General features: G+C 43.1%; 1 protein-coding gene across 15 annotated transcripts in view; it reads left to right on the top strand.

Moving 5' to 3' along the window:
* The window catches only part of ccdc88ab (coiled-coil and HOOK domain protein 88ab), a 350,607-nt gene that overhangs the window by 225,334 nt on the left and 103,359 nt on the right, over positions 1–21,914 (top strand). For all 15 annotated transcript variants that reach the window (XM_078556951.1, XM_078556946.1, XM_078556945.1 and 12 more), the window contains 2 exons: positions 9,330–9,506; positions 14,964–15,125. In XM_078556951.1, the coding sequence (XP_078413077.1) occupies positions 9,330–9,506; positions 14,964–15,125 (339 nt within the window). The remainder of the gene's footprint in view (positions 1–9,329; positions 9,507–14,963; positions 15,126–21,914) is intronic.

The following is a 21,914-nucleotide window of genomic DNA, read 5'->3' on the forward strand; positions in this document are numbered from 1 at the left end:
GGACAGCGTATAAAAGAAGGGGAGATTGTCAGAAAGGTACAGCAATAATCATGGGGGATTTTAATCTGCATATAGACTGGAAAAATCAGATGGGCGAAGGTAGCGTAGATGAGTTCATCGAATGTTTTCAGTATAGTTTTTTAGAACATCTTCTGGAGCCAACCAGAGAGCAGGCTATATTAGACCTGGTATTGAGCAACGAGATGGGATTAGTTGATAACCTCATAGTAAAGGCAACCCCCACTCCCTTGCCACTGCCCAGATAGGGGCAATCATAATATGATTGAATTTTACATTCATTTTGAGGGAGAAACAAGTGTGTCCAAGACTAGTATTTTAAATTTAAATAAGGGCAATTATGAGGGCATGAAAGCAGAGCTAACGAAAGTGAACTGGCAAATGAGATTAAGGGATATGTCAGTAGAGATTAAGTGGCAGACATTTAAAGGGATATTTCAGAATACACAGAATAGATACATTCCAATGAGAGAAATATTCCAAGGGGAGGGCCTACCATCTGTCGTTAACAAAAAACTGTTAAAGAAAGTATCAAACTTAAAGAAAAAGTATATAGTTATGCAAAGACGGGTGGCAGGTCAGAAGATTGGAAAGAATACAAAAAACAGCAAGAGGGAAAAATTAGCTTTTGAGAGAAAGCTAGCCAGTAACAAAGGGATGGATAGTAAGAGTTTCTATAGATATTTAAATAAGGAAAGAGTTAACAAAGTGAGTGTTGGTCCAAAAGAAAGTGTATCTGGGGAATTGATAATGGAAAGTAGGGAGATGGTGGCAGAATTAAACCGGTATTTTGCTTCGGCCTTCACTATAGACGACACAACTAACATCCTGTAAATAGCTGTAAGTCAGGAAATGGAAGGGAGGGAGCAACTTGGGAAAATTACAATCACTGGGGAAGTAGTTTTGAGCAAATTGTTGATACTGTGGGCTGACATATCCCCAGGGCCAGATGGACTTCGTCCTAAGGTCTTGAAAGAAGTGGCTAGTGAAATAGCTGATGCACTGGTTTGAACTTTCCAAAATTCCCTAGATTCGTGGAAGGTTCCATTAGCTTGGAAAATACCAAACGTAACTCCGTTATTCAAAAAGGGAGGGGGACAGAAAGTAGGAAACTTCAGGCTAGTTAGCCTTAACATGTGTCATGGGGAAAATGTTAGAAGCTATTATTAAAGATGTTATAGCAAGGCACTTAGAAAAATTCAAGACAATCAGGCAAAGTCAATATGGTTTTGTGAAAGGGAAATCACATTAACCAATTTATTGGAGTCACTTGTGCAATGGAAAAAGGATGAACTGTACTTAGATTTCTAGAAGCCATTTGATAAAGTGCCACATCAAAGGTTATTGCAGAAAATAAAAGCTAATGGTGTAGGGAGTAACAAATTGGCATGGATAGAAGATTGGCTAGCTAACAGGAAGGAGAGAGTTGGCAATAACGAGTCATCTTGTGATTGGCAGGATGTGACGAGTAGTGTGCCACAGGGATCAGTGCTGGGGCCTCAACCTTTTACAATTTATACAAATGACTTAGATGAAGGGACCTGAGGAATGGTTGCTAAATTTGCTGACGACGAAGCTGGGTAGGAAAGTAAATTGCGAAGAGGACGCAAGGAGGATACGAAGTGACATAGATAGGTTAAGTGAGTGGGCAAAAATCTAGCAAATGGAGTATAATGTGGGCAAATGTGAAATTATCCATTTTAGCAGTAAGAATAAAAAAAAGATGATCTAAATGGTGAGAGATTGCAGAGTTCTGAGATTCAGAAGGATCTGGGGTCCTAGTGCTTTTTCTTTCTCATTTGTTCATGGGATGTGAGTGTTTATTGCCCATCCTTGTCCTTGTTTAGAGGGCATTTGAGAGCCAACCACATTGCTGTAGGCCAACAGATAAGGATGGCAGGTTTCCTTCCCTAAAGGACATTAGTGAACCTGATGGGTTTATACGACAATCAGCAATGGTATCGTGGTCATCATCAGACTTTTTTAATTCCAGATTTTTATTGAATCTGCCGTGGTGGGATTTGAAACCATGCCCCCAGAGCATTACCCTGGGTCTCTGGATTGCCAGTTCAGTGACAATACCACTATGCCGCCACCTCCCTTTGAATCACAAAAAGCTAGTATGCAGGTACAGCATGTAATTTGGAAAACTAACAGAATGTTATAATTTATTGTAAAGGAAATTGACTACAGAAGTAGGGAGGTTATGCTTCAGTTATACAGGGCACTGGGAAGACCATATCTGGAGTATTGTGTACAATACTGGTCTCCGTATTTAAAAAAAGATGTAAATGCATTAGAGGCAGTTCAGAGAAGGTTTACTAGACAAATACCAGGAATGGGTGGGTGGGGGCGGTTGTCTTGTGAGGAAAGGTTGGACAGGTTAGGCTCGTGTCCACTGGAGTTTAGAAGAGTATGAGGCGACTTGATTGAAACCTTTAAGATACTGAGAGGCCTCAACAGGGTGGATGCAGAGAGGATGTTTCCTCTTGTGGGAGAATCTAGAACTAGGGATCACTGCTAAAAATAAGGGGTTGCTCATTTAAGACAGATGAGGGGAAATTTTTCTCGGAGGGTCGCGAGTCTTTGGAACTCTGTTCCTCAAAAGGAAGCAGAGTCTTCTAAGACAGGGCTAGATAGATTCTTGATTAACAAGGAGGTGAAAGGTTGTTGGGGGTAGGTAGGAATGTGAGGTTGAGGTTATAATCAGATCAGCCATGATCTTCTTGAACCTGCTCTGCCATTCAATGGGCTGAGTGGCCTACTCCTCCTAATTCATATGTTCGAATGATAGGTGTCGCCATAGCTGCTTTGTATTGGACTTTGGACAAGAAAGAATCAGCAGCACAAATAACAAGGGCATACTGTGGAAGTAGCTGCTTATGACCGGCAGAGAAGGAAGCAACAGAGGGGTTGAGGTCACAGGAGGCACCGTTCACCAAACAGGGTCTACAGCTAGAGCGTTGCTTCCTAAGACTGAGATTGTCACGTCTTCAGTGGTTTCAGACATCTGCAGCCTCCTGGAAGAGTAGCTACTGCCTGCTGGACTTGGTGACCACACATTGCCATTGGCTGTGAAAGCCATTTCTCTACCCCCATCCCCCTCCCCGCCACCTCCCCCAAATCACTTTCTTTACTTCTGGTTCCTTCAAGAGCACCAACTCAGACATAGCGATGCACATAAATGCAAAAGGTAATCAACAAATGGACAAGCTATCACAGCTAAGAGGCATGTAAAAGTTGCTTGCAATGCCAACTTGAGTGAATCTGCACTGAGATTCACTGATTCACTTCTCTGGCTGGTTTCCATGAGGTACATGGTGCCATCAACTATATATACAGGGCAATCCAAGCATCCATCTCAGATCTACAAGGTAAATTTATCAACCACTAGGGATCTAATCCCATCAGCGTTCAGCTGATGTGCAATTGCACGGAAAGGTTCATGCAGGTCTGTGTTCCCTGGGATCTACCATGATGTTTTCATTCTGTGACAGTCCAACATCCTTGACATGTTTGAACCTGAAACTAGCTTTGAGGGTTGCTGCTAAACAACAAAGGATATGCCATTCACACCTGGTCAATGATGCCTCTAACAAGCCCTACCAATGAACACCTGGAAGACGACAAGTCATATGATAAGCAGATGTGTCATCAAGCAACCCATTGGCCTATTCACACTGTGCTTCAGCTGTCTGGACAGTTCTGGCGGTGAATGAGAGCTGATCTCATTGAAACATATAAAATTCTTAAGTGGCTTGACCAGGTGTATGCTGGGAGGATGCTTCCCCTAGAATGAGTCGTCACACTCTCAGAATAAGGGGTCGGCCATTTAGAGTTGATGAGGAGAAATTTCTTTACCCGAAGGCTTGTGAATCTTTGGAATTCTCTACCTCACATAACTTTTGATGCTGAGTCATTGAGTATATTCAAATTGATAGATTGTTAGATACTAAGGGAATCTCTACTCACCAACAAGGGTCTCGAGTATAATTGCAATGTGCCGCAACCAGTCAATCACAGCTCTAATAACTCGAAGCTGCAGTTAGTCACTCACACAGGACCAAAGTAACTAGCACTTGAATATCACTATCACTCATATAAGCAGTCCTATAACCAACTATCTACACATTGCTCAGTCACCAATTGATCTTAATCAATTCAAGGTTTTTGAATCAAAATCAAGGTTTTTTTTTTGCTTTCCCTAAAACTATGTGGTATCCCTATGGCTTTAGCAGAGGTAGTAGCAGGCTTAGCCTATTCCATGCTCTGACTTCTGAGGTGCTTGCAGCCAATGATTTCTAGACATTGGAACTGTGAGGACTCATCAAAGACTGCTCTACCTGTGCTGGTGCAGACTGGGCGAGTGGGAGAGGAGTCAGCATGTCAGATACTGGTTGAGAGGTAGTCAATAGGTGCTATGTGGAAATGATTTGAGGGGTGTTTGCACTTTCGTCTGCCCTATCACCACCATCCCTTGCCTGGGCCAGCAGCGCACAAGTCCTTGGTTACATTCACAATTTGTCAGATAGTGAAGCAGTCCACGTCCACATGCAGTAGGACCTGGGCAATGTTTGAGGCTTGGGCTCGGCATTTATGTCACTAAAGATGTGGACAACCGATGGATGCAGTACATTTGGTGAGGGTGACTATCAGGCAGATGCATTACAAATTTCACTGGCATGCCCTTGAGAATGTGTGCTGAGGATTTGGGGAGCTGACTGAGGTGGTATACATAAGGATTGGGGTTAGTGACAGTGGTGGATGAAGGTGAGAAAGTGCATTAAACTACATTGATGGGGTTCTGAAAGTGTGTCTGAGGAGTGATATGAATGGAATACTATTGAGAAGACAAAGTGAAGTGGGGATGGGGGTCTGTGCACTACAGGATTTAGGTGAGTGTGTAACTTTCTCCTTTTCCTAACCTGGTTAGGTCATTGGATCCACACTCCTGCTGCTCACCCCTTGGCTGCTACCAGCAACACCTTTGTCTTGATAGCAGGTGTTTTTTTCCACTGTGAAGGAAGAGCACCTCTTTCTTTGCGTTTACTGCAACCGACATTACATCCAGAACAGCTCAGCAAATCTGGGAACAGCTTTTTCCTTTCCTGATGCTGTCTCGCAATATCCGCTTAACACAATGTACAGAACTCTAAACCTCTTCCACCATATAGGCCTTTAAATAGTCGAGGTAAAATCATGGGTCTCCATCACGCCACTTGTGCAGTGGCGAAGCGAAGTTAAAGTATAAAATGATAATGCATCTCTATTGAAATCTGATCAATCAATCCAATTTGTCCCTCCATCTTGTGCATTTGTCACCCATCGTTGCCACCCGCACTTCTGTGTTTGCATTACTATCGAGGCCAATGACTGAGGTAGATGTTATTGTAATCATCTGGAATAAGCATTACTCTGAATGTTCTGCAGGGGCAGAGCAGCAGCACATTTACTAATATTGTCCTGTTGATCTCTTGGAATGTGAAGTTTCTCTATGCCTTTACCATTATTTTCCCTCCACTCACTCCATTCCAGTGTGCATATGTTTCTTTTTAGAAAGAATTGAGAATGAAGCTGGCCATAGAGAGAAGGCACCAAATGAAATGGGCACAGCAGCTTATAGAGCAGAATTTTACACTTTCCCGGAGGCAAGTTGGCAAATGGACAGGGGCGTAAAATTGGGCGGAATTCCATGGCTGCTGTTCCCAGACCCTACTGCCCCTCCCCCTGCCCCAGCGCAATTTTGCTTGTGGTGGGGGAGATGTCAGGTGGCCCACCGCGCTTTAGGCACTTAAGGGCCTCAGTTTGCCCTCGCCAGGCCCCACCAGAAACACACCCCCCACTTTCCCATAAATATATAAAAGCAAAATACTGCGGATGCTAGAAATCTAGAACAAAAACAGAAAATGCTGGAAAAACTCAGCAGGCCTAGCAGCATCTGTGGAGAGAGAAATGGAGTTAACGTTTTGAGCTGTATGACCCTTATTCAGAGCTGAAGAGAAGTGGAAATGTGATTAAATTTATACTGTTTAAGGAGGGTGGAGCAGGTGAAGCTGGATAGAAGGCTAACGATAGGTGGTGACAAAGGAGAGATTGGCAAAGATGTCATGAACTAAAGGACAAAGGGAGTGTTAATGGTAGTGGAAAGGGCTAAAATAGGTGCTGATAGTGGCAAAGGTAAGAAAGAAGAATGTGATAATACCAGAACAAGGGCCAGCACTCTGGGGAAAAAACAAGTAACAGATGGCCCTTTTGGGGATGGCGGTGATGGGGGAAAAAAGGATAGAAAATGGGATAGAAGGGGGGATAAAGGGATAAAACCATGGATAAATGAATAAAAATAAATGGATAAAAAATAAAAATGAATGTAGAAAAAAGGGGATTAAAAAAGAGGTGAGAATAGAGGAGAGAATTCATGGTCTGAAGTTGTTGAACTCAGTGTTAAGTCCAGAAGGCTGTAAAGTGCTTAATTGGAAGCTGAGGTGCTGTTCCTCTAGTTTGCTTTGAGCTTCACTGGAACATTGCAGCAGGCTAAGGACAGACGTGGGCATGAGAGCAGGACGGTGTGTTGAAGTGGCAAACAACAGGAAGGTCTGGGTCATGCTTATGGACAGACTGGAGGTGTTCCGCAAAGCGGTCACCCATCTGCATTTGGCCTCCTCAATTTAGAGGAGACCACATTGGGAGCAGTGAATGCAGTAGACCAAATTGAAGGAGGTGCAAGTGGAACACTGCTTTCCCTGAAAGGAGTGTTTGGGGCCTTGGCTGGTGAGGAGGGAGGAGGTAAAGGGGCAGGTGTTGCACCTATTGCAATTGCATGGGAAGGTGCCGTGGAAAGGGGATGAGGGGGTGATGAAGGAGTGGACCAGGGTGTCCCGGAGGGAATGGTCCCTACGGAATGCTGACAAGAGGGATGAGGGGAAGATGTGTTTGGTGGTGGCATCATGCTGGAGTTGACAGAAATGATGGAGGATGACCCTTTGAATGCGGAGGCTGGTGGAGTGAAAAATGAGGACAAGGGGGACCCTATCATGGTTCTGGAAGGGAAGGTGTGAGGGCAGAGGTACGGGAGATAGGTCGGACACGGTTGAGGGCCCTGTCAACCACAGTGGTGGGGGGAAACCTTGGTTAAGGAAGAAGAAAGACAAGTCAGAAGCACCTACTTTCCCATCTGGCTCCAGCGAAGATCTCTGTTGGGATGCAATCTGAACAGTGGCCACCATTCCTGGTCGTGCTGCTGGGACCAGACAGATGTTCTTGGCCAGCAGACCTCAAAGGTGGGACTTCCTCCCAAGATGGCAGTGGGAGAATGAGGACCAAATATGGTTTTTCCAAATTTGCTGATGGCCAAAAACTAGCTAGGAATGTAAGTTATGAGGAAGATGCAAGGAGACTTCAAGAGGATTTGGATAGATTAAGTGAGTGGGCAAGAACCTGGCAGATGGATTATAATTTGAATAAGTGTGAAGTTATCCACTTCTGTAGGAAAACCAGAAAGTCAGAGTATTTCTTAAACATTGTAAGGTTGGGAAGTGCTGATGTGTAAAGAGGCCAGAGTGTCCTAGTTCATGAGTCACTAAAACCTAGCATACAAGTGCAGCAAGAAATTAGGAAGGCAAATGGTATATTGGCCTTCATTGTAGGGGGAGTTGAGCATGGGAGTAAAGGTGTCTTGCTGCATTTTTTATAGAGCCTTGGTGATGCTGCACCTGGAGTATTATGTGCAGTTTTGGTTGCCTTATCTGAGGAAGGATATACTTACCATAGAGGAAGTGCAATGGAGGTTCACCAGACTAATCCCTGGGATTGCAGAATTATCCTATGGGGAGAGATTGAGGAAACTGGGCCTGTATTCTCGAGAGTTTCAAAGAATGAGAGGTGATCTTATTGAATGGCCTATGCTTCTATGTTCTGAAGTCCCGTCCTGAGCCAGTTAACGCCCTCCAAGCTTTCGATGGCTGTGGGCAACCCTGTCGAAGCAGGGGAAGGCCTTCCACGGACTACTTCTGTGTCATAAATGACTGACTTTTTCGTGGTGTGGGTGGAGGTTGGGTGCTGGAACCCCAGCGAATCTTACCCATTGAGCCGCCAATTGATAGCCTAGCTCTCTAGAAGGTCCTGGTCCTGCCCAGTAAAGAAGGATTTTCAGAGTTCCATGTGCCCTGAATAACCTCAACGCAGTGTTGAAGACCATAATTTAATAATCTTCCTCCTCATTTGTTTAACTTCCAAACTCCAGAATATACTCAAGTACTACAAAAACTGATGACTACATAAACTTGAAGACTTCAAGTTTAAACTATTTTGGAGCACAATGATGTAAAGCACTTGACCTAACACGGTATGAAGAGAATTCAGCAGTGTTTGATCAAGGCATGCAGGTTGCTCCAAGTTAGAAATAGCTTTTAGACCTTTTCTCAATTTTGGCACAAGAAGAGGCTCCTACACAAGTGAAATGTTCTACTTTACTGAAAGGCCCTACTCCAGTACAGAATAAAGAAAAAACATACTGCTACCCAATTTACAAACTTCTCTTTACCAAAGTTGTGGTCAACCGTCGGTATTGACATTAACCAATTTTATACAAAAAGGGAAAACTCTGTCTATTATAAAAGCAAATAATTTGTTTTTGTCTATTTATTATCAAGAAGATGGGCAAAACTATTTAGTCCTGCAATTTTTGGCAAGCAAAATTGCAGTGATGCATCACCATCAGAACACCTAGGAATTTTTCTTAAAAGTCAAATTGAACACCAGTGTTCATTGTTGTGGCTACTTTCCTGGCATCATGATGGTTGAATATTATTGCAATGGGGAAAATTAGCAGCTTTGCTGTAGTAATGAATGCCTTTGTTTGTACCTGTGCCAGCCTTTGATGACTTTGTAAGTTTTCAGGGTTCTCTGAGTGAAAGACTTGACATTTGCTAGTATGAAGAATATGGTCCCTCACAAAGCAGTACCTAAAGAAGATCTGTTTCTATCCTGACTAAAATCAGATCCAGTGATGTGCATTCATTGCACACACGACATCAGCATAGCATGGACTGCACACACTGCGTGTGTTTTTGACATGGATATGATGCACATGCATTTCTAAACTCAATTTGTTCTAAGAAATTAACAGGAAAATTCAGAGTTTTAGCCCCAAATTTGCAGAGCAAAGCCCACAAACCAAAGAAGAAACAGGAATTAATGATAAATATTGATTTTTTTTTAAAAGACTATTTTAATGTTCCTAGCCAACTATATAAAATATTACTTTATTACTTTGAAAATCTGTACAATGTATTTGTTAACCTCCATGGTTATAGGTGAAGAAAAACTATGAAGCTCTCAAACAGAGACAAGAAGAAGAAAAAAATGTGCAGAACTCACAAGGTAGGCCTGGTGAAGAAATCCAGACTACAAGTAAATGGGAACGAGAGAACCAAGAAGTAACTCGTGAACTATTAAAAGTTAAAGACAGACTTATCGAGGTTGAAAGGAATGTGAGTTTTGTTTAATCTCTTCTATCTAAAACCATTTTTCAAGCAGCTCAGATCTGTGTTGCTTTGAAAGTTGCTTAAAACTAATTGAGTTATATATCAAACAGTGATTAATTCTTTCTGATGTAAATATGTTTTCTTTCAACTGAAGTCGCACTTTTTATCACCTTTAATTTTCTCCCAATCTCAGCAAAGCATATAGTTCCCTGGTCAATGAATTATCACAGTGGAAAACATGAAAATTAAATTCAACTATCTCCTCAGCCAAAGGTCCATGCAATCTTATCAGCAGAAGTGCTACTTAGCTTCAGGGTAAAAAAAAATTGGGTGATTTTTCAAGTCTCCCAAGTGTAGTGGGCCTGATGTCATTTGTAGCATCCAACCTAATTCACCATAGTATATGGACTAAAAAAATTAGATATGGCCCATTTGTGGGAGTGGGGATTGCGATGGGCAGTTACACAATGCCCAATTGAGGTCATGTTCTCAGCACATAAACTTGGTGCTGTCTGCTCAGCCACATCATTGCAGTATGCAGACCAGCCCTAAATGCACTGCTCACTGGCTGCATGCGCGGAAGAGGACCCAGATTCATGAGGCCAGCATGAAATAAGAGCCTGCTCATAAAAGCAGCTTGCACCTCTTAAAAAAGCAGTGCATTCTGGCTGCAGAAAAATTTGGAACTATTTCTAAAAGTGTTTCTCACAAGGAAGAAAGAAGAACAATGCAGCAGGTCAGAGAGAGGGCTCTCAGGGGCTCTGATGAAGTGCTGGAGGCTTTAGTCCAGGAGGTGAAAAGGTGGACAGATATCATGTTTCCTTTAGGTGGCTGTCCAGACATAGACTTCAAAGGGAATAGGAGCAGATAGCCACTGCTGAGTTCAGTACATGGAGTTTGGATCCAAGGACCTGGCTGCAGTGCTGCAAAAAGTTCAGTGACCTCACATGAAAGGAGACCAGAGCAGCTGGTGGAATTTAAAGTCAATTAAAATAAATCTGTAATATAAAGCTAGTCTAAGTAATGGTGATAACAAATCTAGCATTGACTGTTGTAAAAATTCATCTGGTTCACTAATGTTCTTTTAGGGAAGGAAATCTGCCATCCTTACCTGGTCTGGCGTACATGTAACTCCAGATCCACAGCAAAATGGTTGACTCTTAACTGCCCTCTGAAATGGCCTAGCAGGCCACTCAGTTCAAGGGTATTGAGGGATGGGCAACAAATGCTGGCCTTGTCAGTGACACCCACATCCCATGAAAGAAAAAAAGTTTTAAAAAGCGTGGTCAAGATCAGTGAATGCATCTTAAAATGCCAACTCCTACCCACCCCACCACCAACCTCATGTATTGCTCAATGCACCACTCCCCTGCCTGTCCACCTCCCCCATCACTCACCCATCAGCAATCTGTGGCAATTAAGATTCATGCCTAATATTCATTTGCTCTATCTTACCTTGACGCATTCACTATTACAGCAAGCCTCACACCACCTTTTGAACCTCCACGTGCCTTCAGTTATGACAGGCACATCACTCACATTACCACACACTCTTCCCTCTTCTTTGCAGGACAAGGTGCATAACAGGAAGAACCAGCCAGAAACAGATGGAGTCAGGCAAGGTTGCATTACCTGAGCTCTTTGGAGGAAACGGTGCTCCAAATTATTAGCGTGGCAGCCATTGAGCCTGTTGTACCCAGTGTCACCGAAACCATCAAACGATATGTTCATGCCTTGCACACCTCTTATCAAACTTCACCCTCCTCCCACAATCTGAAATGAAGTGTAAGCTGCAGATGGTGTGGCCATGCACTGCTTACTTTCCACTCACCACCCTCGTCCTTCACCCCACTGTTGCCTGACAATGAAGGAAGAGAAGAGGATCAGATGTTTGATGAGAAAGGACTGTCACTTAATCCGACACTTGCAGCTCCTAGCTCAGGTATTGAGAAGCAGGGCTCCAAATCAGTATTAATATACTGACTGATGTCACAGTCTCCCCCTCTGCATGCTTCCGGCGCATGTGCAGCACGCCTGCACTTCTGCCCTTCTAATTGAGATAATCAGCAAGGGCCATGTTGAAGTCAGCTGGAAGTAAACTTTAATGAACAGCTCCAAAAAGAGAGTAGGTAGTAACTTAACTTGTTGGTGGGACCTTGCTATGTGTGAATTGGCTGCCTCATAGACTAATAAAACCAAAATGACTGTATATCGTCAATGGAAAGCTACCACCCAATCTGCGGCCCCACTGAAGTAGAATTTCACTCCCAAAGTATTCGATGTTTTATTTAAAATAGATTTTTGTAGCATGAAATTTTAGTATAAATAAACAATTAACATTAACACCAGCTTGCATTTATATAGCACCTTTAATGTGGTAAAACATCCTAAGGTGCTTTACAGGAGTGTAATTAGTCGAAAGAAAATTGAAACCGTGCCAAAGAAAAAAAACTTTAAGACAGATGACCAGAAGCTTTGACAAAGAGAGAGAATTTAAGGAGTTTCTTACAGGAGGGCAAGGAGGATTAGGGTGGGAATGCCAGTTGCTGGAACTTAGACAGGTAAAGCCAGGCACTAGAAGTGAGGCGTAGGAAGTCAGGGTGCACAGCACATCAGAATTGGAGGAATACGGTGTTCTCTGAGGATTGTAAGGCCAGAGGAGTTTGCAGAGATGGAAAGGTGTGAGATAGACTCAAGCGGAGCATTGACAGCTGGCCTCTCAGAAACGTAAGTAGTTCTTAATAATCAGAGGATATGGGGTCAGAAGGCAAGTTGAGGGTCAAATAAGGCACAGGTTGCAAACAGACACCGGTTATGAGCAGTCCAGGTCAGTTCACGACAGTTTCCTGGGAGGGAGTTTAAATCAGTGGCTAAGGAACGGGGTTTTAGACAGGGCTGAAGGCAATGCCTTCTCAATATTAAATTAGAAAACATTTCTACTCATCCAGGGCTAGATGTTGGACAAGAATTCTGATATCAGAGGTCAAGAGAGATGGTAATGAGATCATGTACATGCAGAACCCAGCATCATTTTTCAGATGATGCCATTGAGGGGCAGCATGTAGATGACCAGCAGGAGAGAGTCAACGATAGATCCCTGGGGACTTGGGAGGTAACAGTGCAGGAGTGAGAAGGAGAGCCATTGCAGGAAATTCTTTGGCTATGACTAGATAATAGGACCGGGACCAGGCAAGGACAGTCCCAATAAGCTGGACAATGGAGGGAGAAGCATTTGAGGAGGTTAGTGTGGTCAACCATATTGAAGACTGCAGACAGTTTGTTAAAAATGAGAAGGGATAGTGCAGCTTAATCACAGTCACATTGGATGTAATCTGTGACTTTGACAAGGGCCTTTTAAGAGGTGTGGCAGGAGTGGAAATCTGATTAGAGAGGCTAAGCTTAATAATTATCAGAATAGTGGTTAACTTCCCTGCTAAAGTCGTATGAGCTTAAAACTTAAAAAAAAATCTCTCCAGACCTGTCAATGTTCCAAGCTTTAACCAAAAGAATAATGGCACAGATTTCAAAAAGTAAAGATTTTATTATGCAAAAATAAAAATGGCATTGAGTGAAAATGGGAAATTGAATTGAGTACAATGTTGAAATCTAAAAACATGATACCATGGAGTGGTATGATAAACATTTAATGCACAGCTCAGCTGAAGTTCTGATCTTGTTAACATTGTGCAAGGAAAGTGATAATTGAGAGCCAGTTATTTTGCTAGTGGGTAAGCAAAATAGATTTGGTATGTCTCTTAACAGTTGGCCAAGAACTGCATTGATAATAGATTACTTGGATTCATGGAAGGGAATAATGCAGGAAATGAATAAATCTGGGAAAGCAGCCTGTGAGGGAGCGTACTCTTAACTATATGAGAGAATGTAACCTTGCCAGTCAGCAAAAACAACTTTGTCCTGTAATATTTTGGAATAGCTGCAGCAGAATTATACATAATTCACAACATAGCCACGATTCATTTCTTACTTGTGTTGTTACATGAACAGCGACAACAACTTGGTTGATATAACACCTTTAATATCAATTTTATTTATTCTTCCATGGGGTGTGGGCTCCGCTGGCAAGGTCAACATTTGTCCATCTCTAATTGCCCTTGAGAAGGTGGTGGTGCACTGCCTTCTTGAACTGTTGCAGTCCAAGTGATGTAGGTACACCCACAGTTCTGTTAGACAGGGAATTACAGGATTTTGATCTAACAACACTGAAGGAATGGCGCAATACATCTAAGTCAGGATGGAGGGGAACTTGCAGGTGGTGGTGTTCCCATGAGTCTGCTGCCTTTGTTCTTTCAGGTGGTAGAGGTTGTGGGTCTAGAAGGAGCATTGGTGATTTGCTGCAGTGCATCTTGTATATAGTACACACTGCTGCCATATGCTTTGATGGTGGAGGGAGTGAATGTTGGTTGAGGAAGTGCTAATGAAGCAGACTTCCTTCTCTTGGATGATGTTGAGTTCAGGAGTGTTTTTGGAGCCGCAATCATCCAGGCAAGTGGAGAATATTCCATCACACTCTTGGCTTGCATCTTGAGTTACTCGTCTCAGAATTCCCAGTCTCTGACCTGCTCTTTTAGTCACAGTATTTATATGGCTAGATCAGTTCAGTTTCTGGTCAATGGTAACCCACAAGATTGTTGATAGTGGGGGGTTCAGCGATTGTAATGCCATTGATTGTCATGCGGAGATGGTTAGATTCTCTCTTGTTGGAGCTGGTCATTCCCTGGCGTGAATGTTACTTGCCATTTATAAGGCCAAGCCTGAATATTGTTCAGCTCTTTTTGCATATGGACACAGACTGCTTCAGTATCTCAGGAGTTGCGAACGGTGCTAACGAAGCAGCCTGTGTCTGTCTATAGCAAGACCTGTACAACACTCAAGGCCATTCAAGCAGCAATATATGGATGACTGGGAGGTGTGTGAATTCTTACTTAAATATATTAAAGGATATCTATTTATGAAGTGATGCATTAGCATTAATGCATTTAGTGCTCTGCTAGTCCTAATAATGAATACAAGATCAGACACAAGGAACCATTTGCTCAGTACACAACAGAAATGCTAAATGTTTTCTCGATAGCGTTAAATTGTACAATATTTTTTGAAAGCATAAAGAATAACTAAAGTTTTTTAATTATTTCCTTACATTATGTTAATTACAAAATCCTGTAATTCCCTGCCTAACAGAACTGTGGGTGGTTGGACTGCAGCAGTTCAAGAAGGCAGTGCACCACCACCTTCTCAAGGGCAATTAGGGATGGGCAAATGTTGGCCTTGCCAGCTGAGCCCACACCCCATGGAAGAATAAGTAAAATTGATATTAATTGATATTATGGCGTTTAATATGCAGAATGCTGGAAGCTGAATTCTGTTTCTTTACTGTTTGGCTTACTGTTAATTACAGGATCAGTTTGGACATTTACTAATTTTTTTGCTCTTTCCATCGTAAAGAATGCAACTCTTCAGGCTGAGAAACAAGCCTTGAAAACCCAGCTGAAACAGCTAGAAACCCAAAATAACAACTTGCAAGCCCAAATTCTTGCACTTCAGAGACAAACAGCATCCCTACAGGAGCACAATACCACCTTACAGACGCAGAATGCCAAGCTGCAGGTGAGATTCTGTGTTGTCTGTATTTTTTTAATTTCACAATTGGTGCAATGCTTAGTAAAATAGAATACATTCTTATTCAAAAACAAGAATTGCTTTTTAATTGTGTTGCAGTATGCAATACCGTCTACTGATTTTTTGCTACAGTAGAATTCTGAAGGATTTGGTAAAAACTGTGATCCGTATGCTAACAATATTTTTGAATTAATGCTTTCCTTGATGAAAACTGGGCTTACTCCAAGACATTTTCCTTAAGTAAGAACACAAGCCTGTAGTCAAAGCATTCAATCAGCACATTGCTATAATGCACTGGGACATGTTTTCAGAAGGAAGGTATTTACAAATCTGAAAATATTTTGTAAAATCAGTTTCCCAACATAGTTCGACTCCATTCATTAAAATAAATAGGATCATGCATGTTTTTCTGTTTTGTATAAACAACCATCACAACAACAATATAACAGGCTTAGAAACAAAATAAGCAACTTGTTTTCTAAAAAGGATTTTTTTATTACCATAAAACCAACTTTTGAAGACAGTTTTCAAGACAATTAAAAACCCAAATTCTGAAGAATGATGTGTCCACACTGACAAAAAATATAATGGCCCCTAACTTCCGCACTCCCCAGCGTCAAATTTGGGCATTGGGGAATCCCTCTGGGAAGCTCCCAGGTAAGAGTTTGTACAGCAATTGCCTAGAAGTGCACACTTCCTCTGGACAATTGCGCTGCGCTGGGAACCATTCAAAAATGCGGTTTAAATTGCAAACTTTGGATGGTTCCGCCAGGGATATACCAGTAGTTACTCAGAAAGCATTAGAAAAATTAAAACCTCTTCTAACCTCTGACTAACTATTGTAAAGGCCCAGACTGACCCCATGGGACTCTCCACACCCCCGACTCCCACTCCCCCAACGAGACTCCACATCACCCCTGAGCTCGGACCCCACCCCCGACCTAGGTCCCCCCTACCCCAAGACTTCCGACCCCACCCCTCGACTTCCAACCAACTCAGCCCCCCACCCCCAAATCACCCCCAGACCACCAACCCCAAAATTCTACCTACTTACCTTCCCCTGGCCTGTCAGTTTCCCTGACCCTTTAAACTTAACTGCTTTATGGCAGCAAGTGCTGTAAAAAAGGGGCCGCAGCCTCCATGAATACACTGGATCTAAACTTTGCTGGGGCCTGCGACAAGTCTTTAGATGCAGGCCCCAAGCAGCTCTGGCAAACGGAAGTGTCAACTTTATTTTCAAGATCAGGTAAGTAGGTATTTATTTCTTCTAATTTCTGGAGGCCAGCACTTTCCGACGCTAGTCGAAGGTTACCTTTGATAATTTTGATTCACTTGTCAACACTGCTTTTAATTCCAGTCACAATTAAAACCATCTAGAGTAAATTTTAAAAAACATGTTTCTTCAGAACATGCTATTTGATTTCATGTGGCAACATTCAATTCAAGCAAGGTCAAAGGCTGGGGGAGTAAGTGAACCAAGGCAGGGAGAAGAGAGATGGGGAGGGGGAGAGGAGGATGGAAAGAGGGAAGAAGAAAGGAGGGAGTGAATGCAAGGGAAGGAGAGAGGGTTTTGAGGGAGAGTAGGAAAAGGGATAGGGAATGAGGAGGCTAGGAACAGAAATAGAAGAGCTCTGTAGTGGAGGGTAGAGTGGTTTTTAAACCAATCACATAGCCTGATGGCAAGTATGGGGAATGTGAAATGTTGATCAAGATAAAACAACCAGTTGAAGCTAAAATGAGGTAGGAGATGACAAGAGCCAAGGCTGATGGTGAATCGGGCAAAAGGCGCGTGAACTAGGAAAGTAAAATGTAGGTAGGAGAGTTTGGGGGTGAGGGCTGCAATGGTGCTTAACCTCTTCAAGGAGGCAGCTTCTACTTGACATACAAGCTCCTGGAGGTGAGAAGCTGATGGCAGGGTCATCAAGTGGCCATGTTGCAGAACTGCAGGAGGATTCACCAACATTCCCAATTTCAAATTCATGTTCTAAGTAATCTCACATAAGAGATTTAAGATAGAAATTCCCTATCATGCATCTCCTAGAAGTGTAATAGGTATGGAAGGTAAATGTCGATACTCTTATAATCAATTTTGCCTGAGGCAGAGCATAACATAGGATTTTCAATGAATTTTGAAACAGAATGTGATAGCCCACTCATTGCAAGATTGGTTGACATTGGTTGCCAAACTGGAGGATAGGAAGAGGAGCCAGGCTGCTTTCAACCACCTCAGTGGGATTTTATCAGTGCAAAGCATAATGGGCAATTACTTTTTTGAATTTGAGTGTCAGCTATGAAAATCCAGATAAGCCATGGCAGCTGGTGAAACAATATTTAACTGATTGGATCTGTTCATTGAGTAGGTTTATGCAATGTAGTTGAACTGATTTGAAATTTTCACAGAAAAAGACCTGATAGACAACTTACTGTCCTAGTCACAAAAGGTTACTAGAAAGGAAGGACAACATGAAAATTATCTTTAAAGAAATAACTTGGCATACAATTGTGACTCTTCGCTTGCTTCCACTCAAGTTAATACTAGATCTTCTACTGTAAATATATTGTAATGTGACATTCAAGCACACTAACTGCAAGAAGGTTATAAAACAGGGATTCTTTATTTCACTGGCATCAGATCTTTTTAAACATTAGTGGAAGAGCTTAGCTCAGAGAAACAAACTATTTACAATGGACATTCACAGCCAATGCTCCAGATCCACCAGGACACTGTCAAGAGCTTGACTAGTGATCTCTAACCAGCTGGGTGGCAGAGTTCAGTTGTTGAAGCTCCTGTTTCTAATTTCCTGTAACCGCATGACCTGGATTGCTTTGTCTCCCAGAAATGAAGGAGATCTTCCTCTCATGTCCCTTCTAACTAAGGGTGCTGTCCAAGCAGTACTCATAACATAAGAAATATCAAGCCTGCTCCACCATTCAATACGATCATGACTGATCTTGGGCTTCAATGCCATTTTCCCGCCTGCTCCCCATATCCCTTCTTTGAGAGACCAAAAATCTGTCTATCCCAGCCTTAAATGTATTCAGTAATGGAGCACCCGCAACCCACTGGGGTAGACAATTCCAAAGTTTCGAAACCCTTTGAGAGAAGAAGTTTCTCCTCATCTCAGTCCTAACTGATTGGCCTCTTACCCTGAGACTGTAGCCCCCATGTTTTAGATTCCCCAACTAATAGATACAATCTCTGTGTTCACCCTTCAGAATTTTGTAGGTTTCAATGAGATCACCTCTCATTCTTTTAAACTCCAGAGAATATAAGCCCAATTTACACAGCGCCTCAGTATAGGACAACCCCCTCATCCCAGGCAAAAACAGAATTACCTGGAAAAACTCAGCAGGTCTGGCAGCATCGGTGGGGAAGAAAAGAGTTGATGTTTCGAGTCCTCATGACCCTTCGACAGAACTGAGTAAAATTAGGAGAGGGGTGAAATATAAGGTTTGGGGGGGGTGCGGGGAGAAGTTGTAGGGACAAGCAAGCAGTGATAGGAGCAGATAATCAAAAGATGTCACAGACAAAGGAACAAAGAGGTGTTAAAGGCCCCAGCTATGCCTGTCTCTTTATGGGGTATGTGGAACATTCCTTGTTCCAGTCTTACTCCGGCCCCCTCCCACAACTCTTTCTCCGGTACATCGATGATTAATTCGGTGCTGCTTCATGCTCTCGTCGGGACCTGGAAAAATTTATTAATTTTGCTTCCAATCTCCACCCCTCCATTATTTTCACATGGTCCATCTCTGACACTTCCCTTCCCTTCCTTGACCTCTCTGTCTCAATTTCTGGTGATAGACTGTCCACCAATATCCATTACAAGCCTCCCGACTCCCACAGCTACCTCGGCTACAGCTCCTCACACCCCGCTTCCTGCAAGGACTCCATCCCATTCTCTCAGTTCCTTAGCCTCCGTCGCATCTGTTCTGATGATGCTACCTTCAAAAACAGTTCCTCTGACATGTCCTCCTTCTTCCTTAACCGAGGTTTTCCACCCACGGTCATTGACAGGGCCCTCAACCGTGTCCGGCCCATCTCCCGCGCAACTGCCCTCACGCCTTCTCCCTCCCAGAAACATGATGGGATCCCCCTTGTCCTCACTTATCACCCCACCAGCCTCTGCATTCAAAAGATCATCTTCCGCCAACTCCAGCCTGATGCCACCACCAAACACATCTTCCCTTCACCCCCCCCGGCGGCATTCCGTAGGGATTGTTCCCTCCGGGACACCCTGGTCCACTCCTCCATCACCCCCTACTCCTCAACCCCCACCTATGGCACCTCCCCATGCCCACGCAGAAGATGCAACACCTGCCCCTTCACTTCCTCTCTCCTCACCGTCCAAGGGCCCAAACACTCCTTTCAAGTGAAGCAGCATTTCACTTGCATTTCCCCTAACTTAGTCTACTGCATTTGTTGCTCCCAATGCGGTCTCCTCTACATTGGAGAGACCAAACGTAAACTGGGCGACCGCTTTGCAGAACACCTGCGGTCTGTCCGCAAGAAAGACCCAAACTTCCCTGTCACTTGCCATTTTAACACTCCACCTTGCTCTCTTGCCCACATGTCTGTCCTTGGCTTGCTGCATTGTTCCAGTGAAGCCCAACCCAAACTGGAGGAACAGCACCTCATCTTCCGACTAGGCACTTTACAGCCTTCCGGACTGAATATTGAATTCAACAACTTTAGATCTTGAACTCCCTCCTCCATCCCCACCCCCTTTCCGCTTCTTCCCCCTCCCTTTTTTTTCCAATAATTTATATAGATTTTTCTTTTCCCACCTATTTCCATTATTTTTAAATTTATACCTGTAATGCCCTGTCAGTCTTTCCACCCCACCCCCCACTAGAGCTGTACCTTGAGTGTCCTGCCATCCATTCTTAATTAGCACATTCTCTCAGATACTATCACCACCTTTAACACCTCATTGTTCCTTTGTCTGTGACATCTTTTGATTATCTGCTCCTATCACTGCTTGCTTGTCCCTACAACCACCGCCACCTCCCCCCGCAACTTCTCCACCCCCCCAACCTTAAACCAGCTTATATTTCACCCCTCTCCTAATTTTACTCAGTTCTGTTGAAGGGTCATGAGGAATCGAAACGTCAACTCTTTTCTTCTCCGCCGATGCTGCCAGACCTGCTGAGTTTTTCCAGGTAATTCTGTTTTTGTTTTGGATTTCCAGCATCCGCAGTAGTTTTTTGTTTTTACCCCTCATCCCAGGGTCCGATTTAATGAACCTTCGCTGTACGCCCTCAATGCATGTATATCCTTTCTTAAATGTGAAGACCAAAACTTCACACGACTCCAGATGCAGACCAAAATCCTGCACAGCTGTGGCAAGACTTCTTTATTCTTGTATTCCAAACCCCTTGCAAAAAAAGCCAACATGTCATTTGCCTTCCTAATTGCTTGCTGCACCTGCATGCTAACTTTCTGCATTACTTGTATCGGCACACCCAAGTCTCTTTGAACATCAACACTTACAAGTTTCTAACCTTTTAAAAAATATTCTGCTGTTTTATTCTTACGACCAAAGTGAATAACTTTAAATTTCTCTATATTATACTCCATCTGCCATCTTGTTGCCCACCCATCTAACCTGTCTATATCTCTCTTCAGCCTCTGTCCTTCCCACATCTTAACTTCCCACCTAGTTTGGTATCATCAACAAACTTAGACACGTTACTCTCTGTCTCAGACCCAGCACTGATCCTTGTGGCAGTCCACTATTTACTGCCTGCCAACTTGAAAAAGCTCTGTTTTTGCCCACTTTCTGTTTTCTATCCATTAACCAATCCTGTATCCATGCTGATATATAACCCCCAACTCCCTGAGCCCTTATTTTGCCTATTAACCTTTTGTGCAGCACCTTATTGAATTCCTTTTGGAAGTCCAAGTATATATCTACTGCTTCCCTTTTAATCTACCCTACTAGTTACATCCTCAAAACACTAATAAATTTGTCAAACAAGATTTCCATTTAGAGCAATCAACATGTTTTTACTAATCATACCACATTTTTCTAAGCGCATTGTTAAGATTTCCTTAATAATAGATCCCAGCTTTTCCCAACAACTGATGTTAAGCTAACTGGCTTGTAGTTCACTGCTTTTCCTCTCCCTCCTTTCTTGAAAAGTGGTGTAACATTTACCAACTTCCAATCTAGTGGGACTATTCCTGAATCTAAGGAGTTTTGGAAAATCATAGCTAGCACGTCCACTATTTCTGCAACCATCTCTTTTGGAAGCCATCAGGTCTCAGGGATTTGCCAGATTTTAGTTCCTTAAGTTTCTCCAATACTTTCTCTGTACTGATATTAATTTCCCTAATTTCCTCACTCTTTTCAGCCCCTAGGTTATTGCCTATTTCTGTGATGGAGCTTGTGTCTTCTATTGTGAAGACAGACACAAAATATTTTGTTCACTGCCTCTGCCACTTCTTCGTTCCCCAAAATTTCTCCAGTCTCTGTTTCTAAGGAACCAATGTTTACTCTTAGGTCTCCAGCAGCTGTTGCCAGCTCCACTGTCACTTCCTGGTTCTCTGGCCACCGTCAGAAGCTTCAGCCTGTCTTACTGGTGGCCTTGGCTCCAGGACACTGTGAACCACAACAGTCTCAGACTTCTACTCCTGCTCCTTGGTGCTGCCCTGTTCTCTCCTTTGCTCTTACTCTCACTCTCTCTCGCTCTCAGGTTTCAGTCTCTGCCCCTCCTTCAGCTTCAGGCTCCATCCCCAGCCTGTCGAGGGCATTGCTTCTCATCCCAAAGGGGGCC

Source organism: Cetorhinus maximus, chromosome 14, assembly GCF_964194155.1.
Source record: "Cetorhinus maximus chromosome 14, sCetMax3.hap1.1, whole genome shotgun sequence".
Taxonomy (NCBI): domain Eukaryota; kingdom Metazoa; phylum Chordata; class Chondrichthyes; order Lamniformes; family Cetorhinidae; genus Cetorhinus; species Cetorhinus maximus.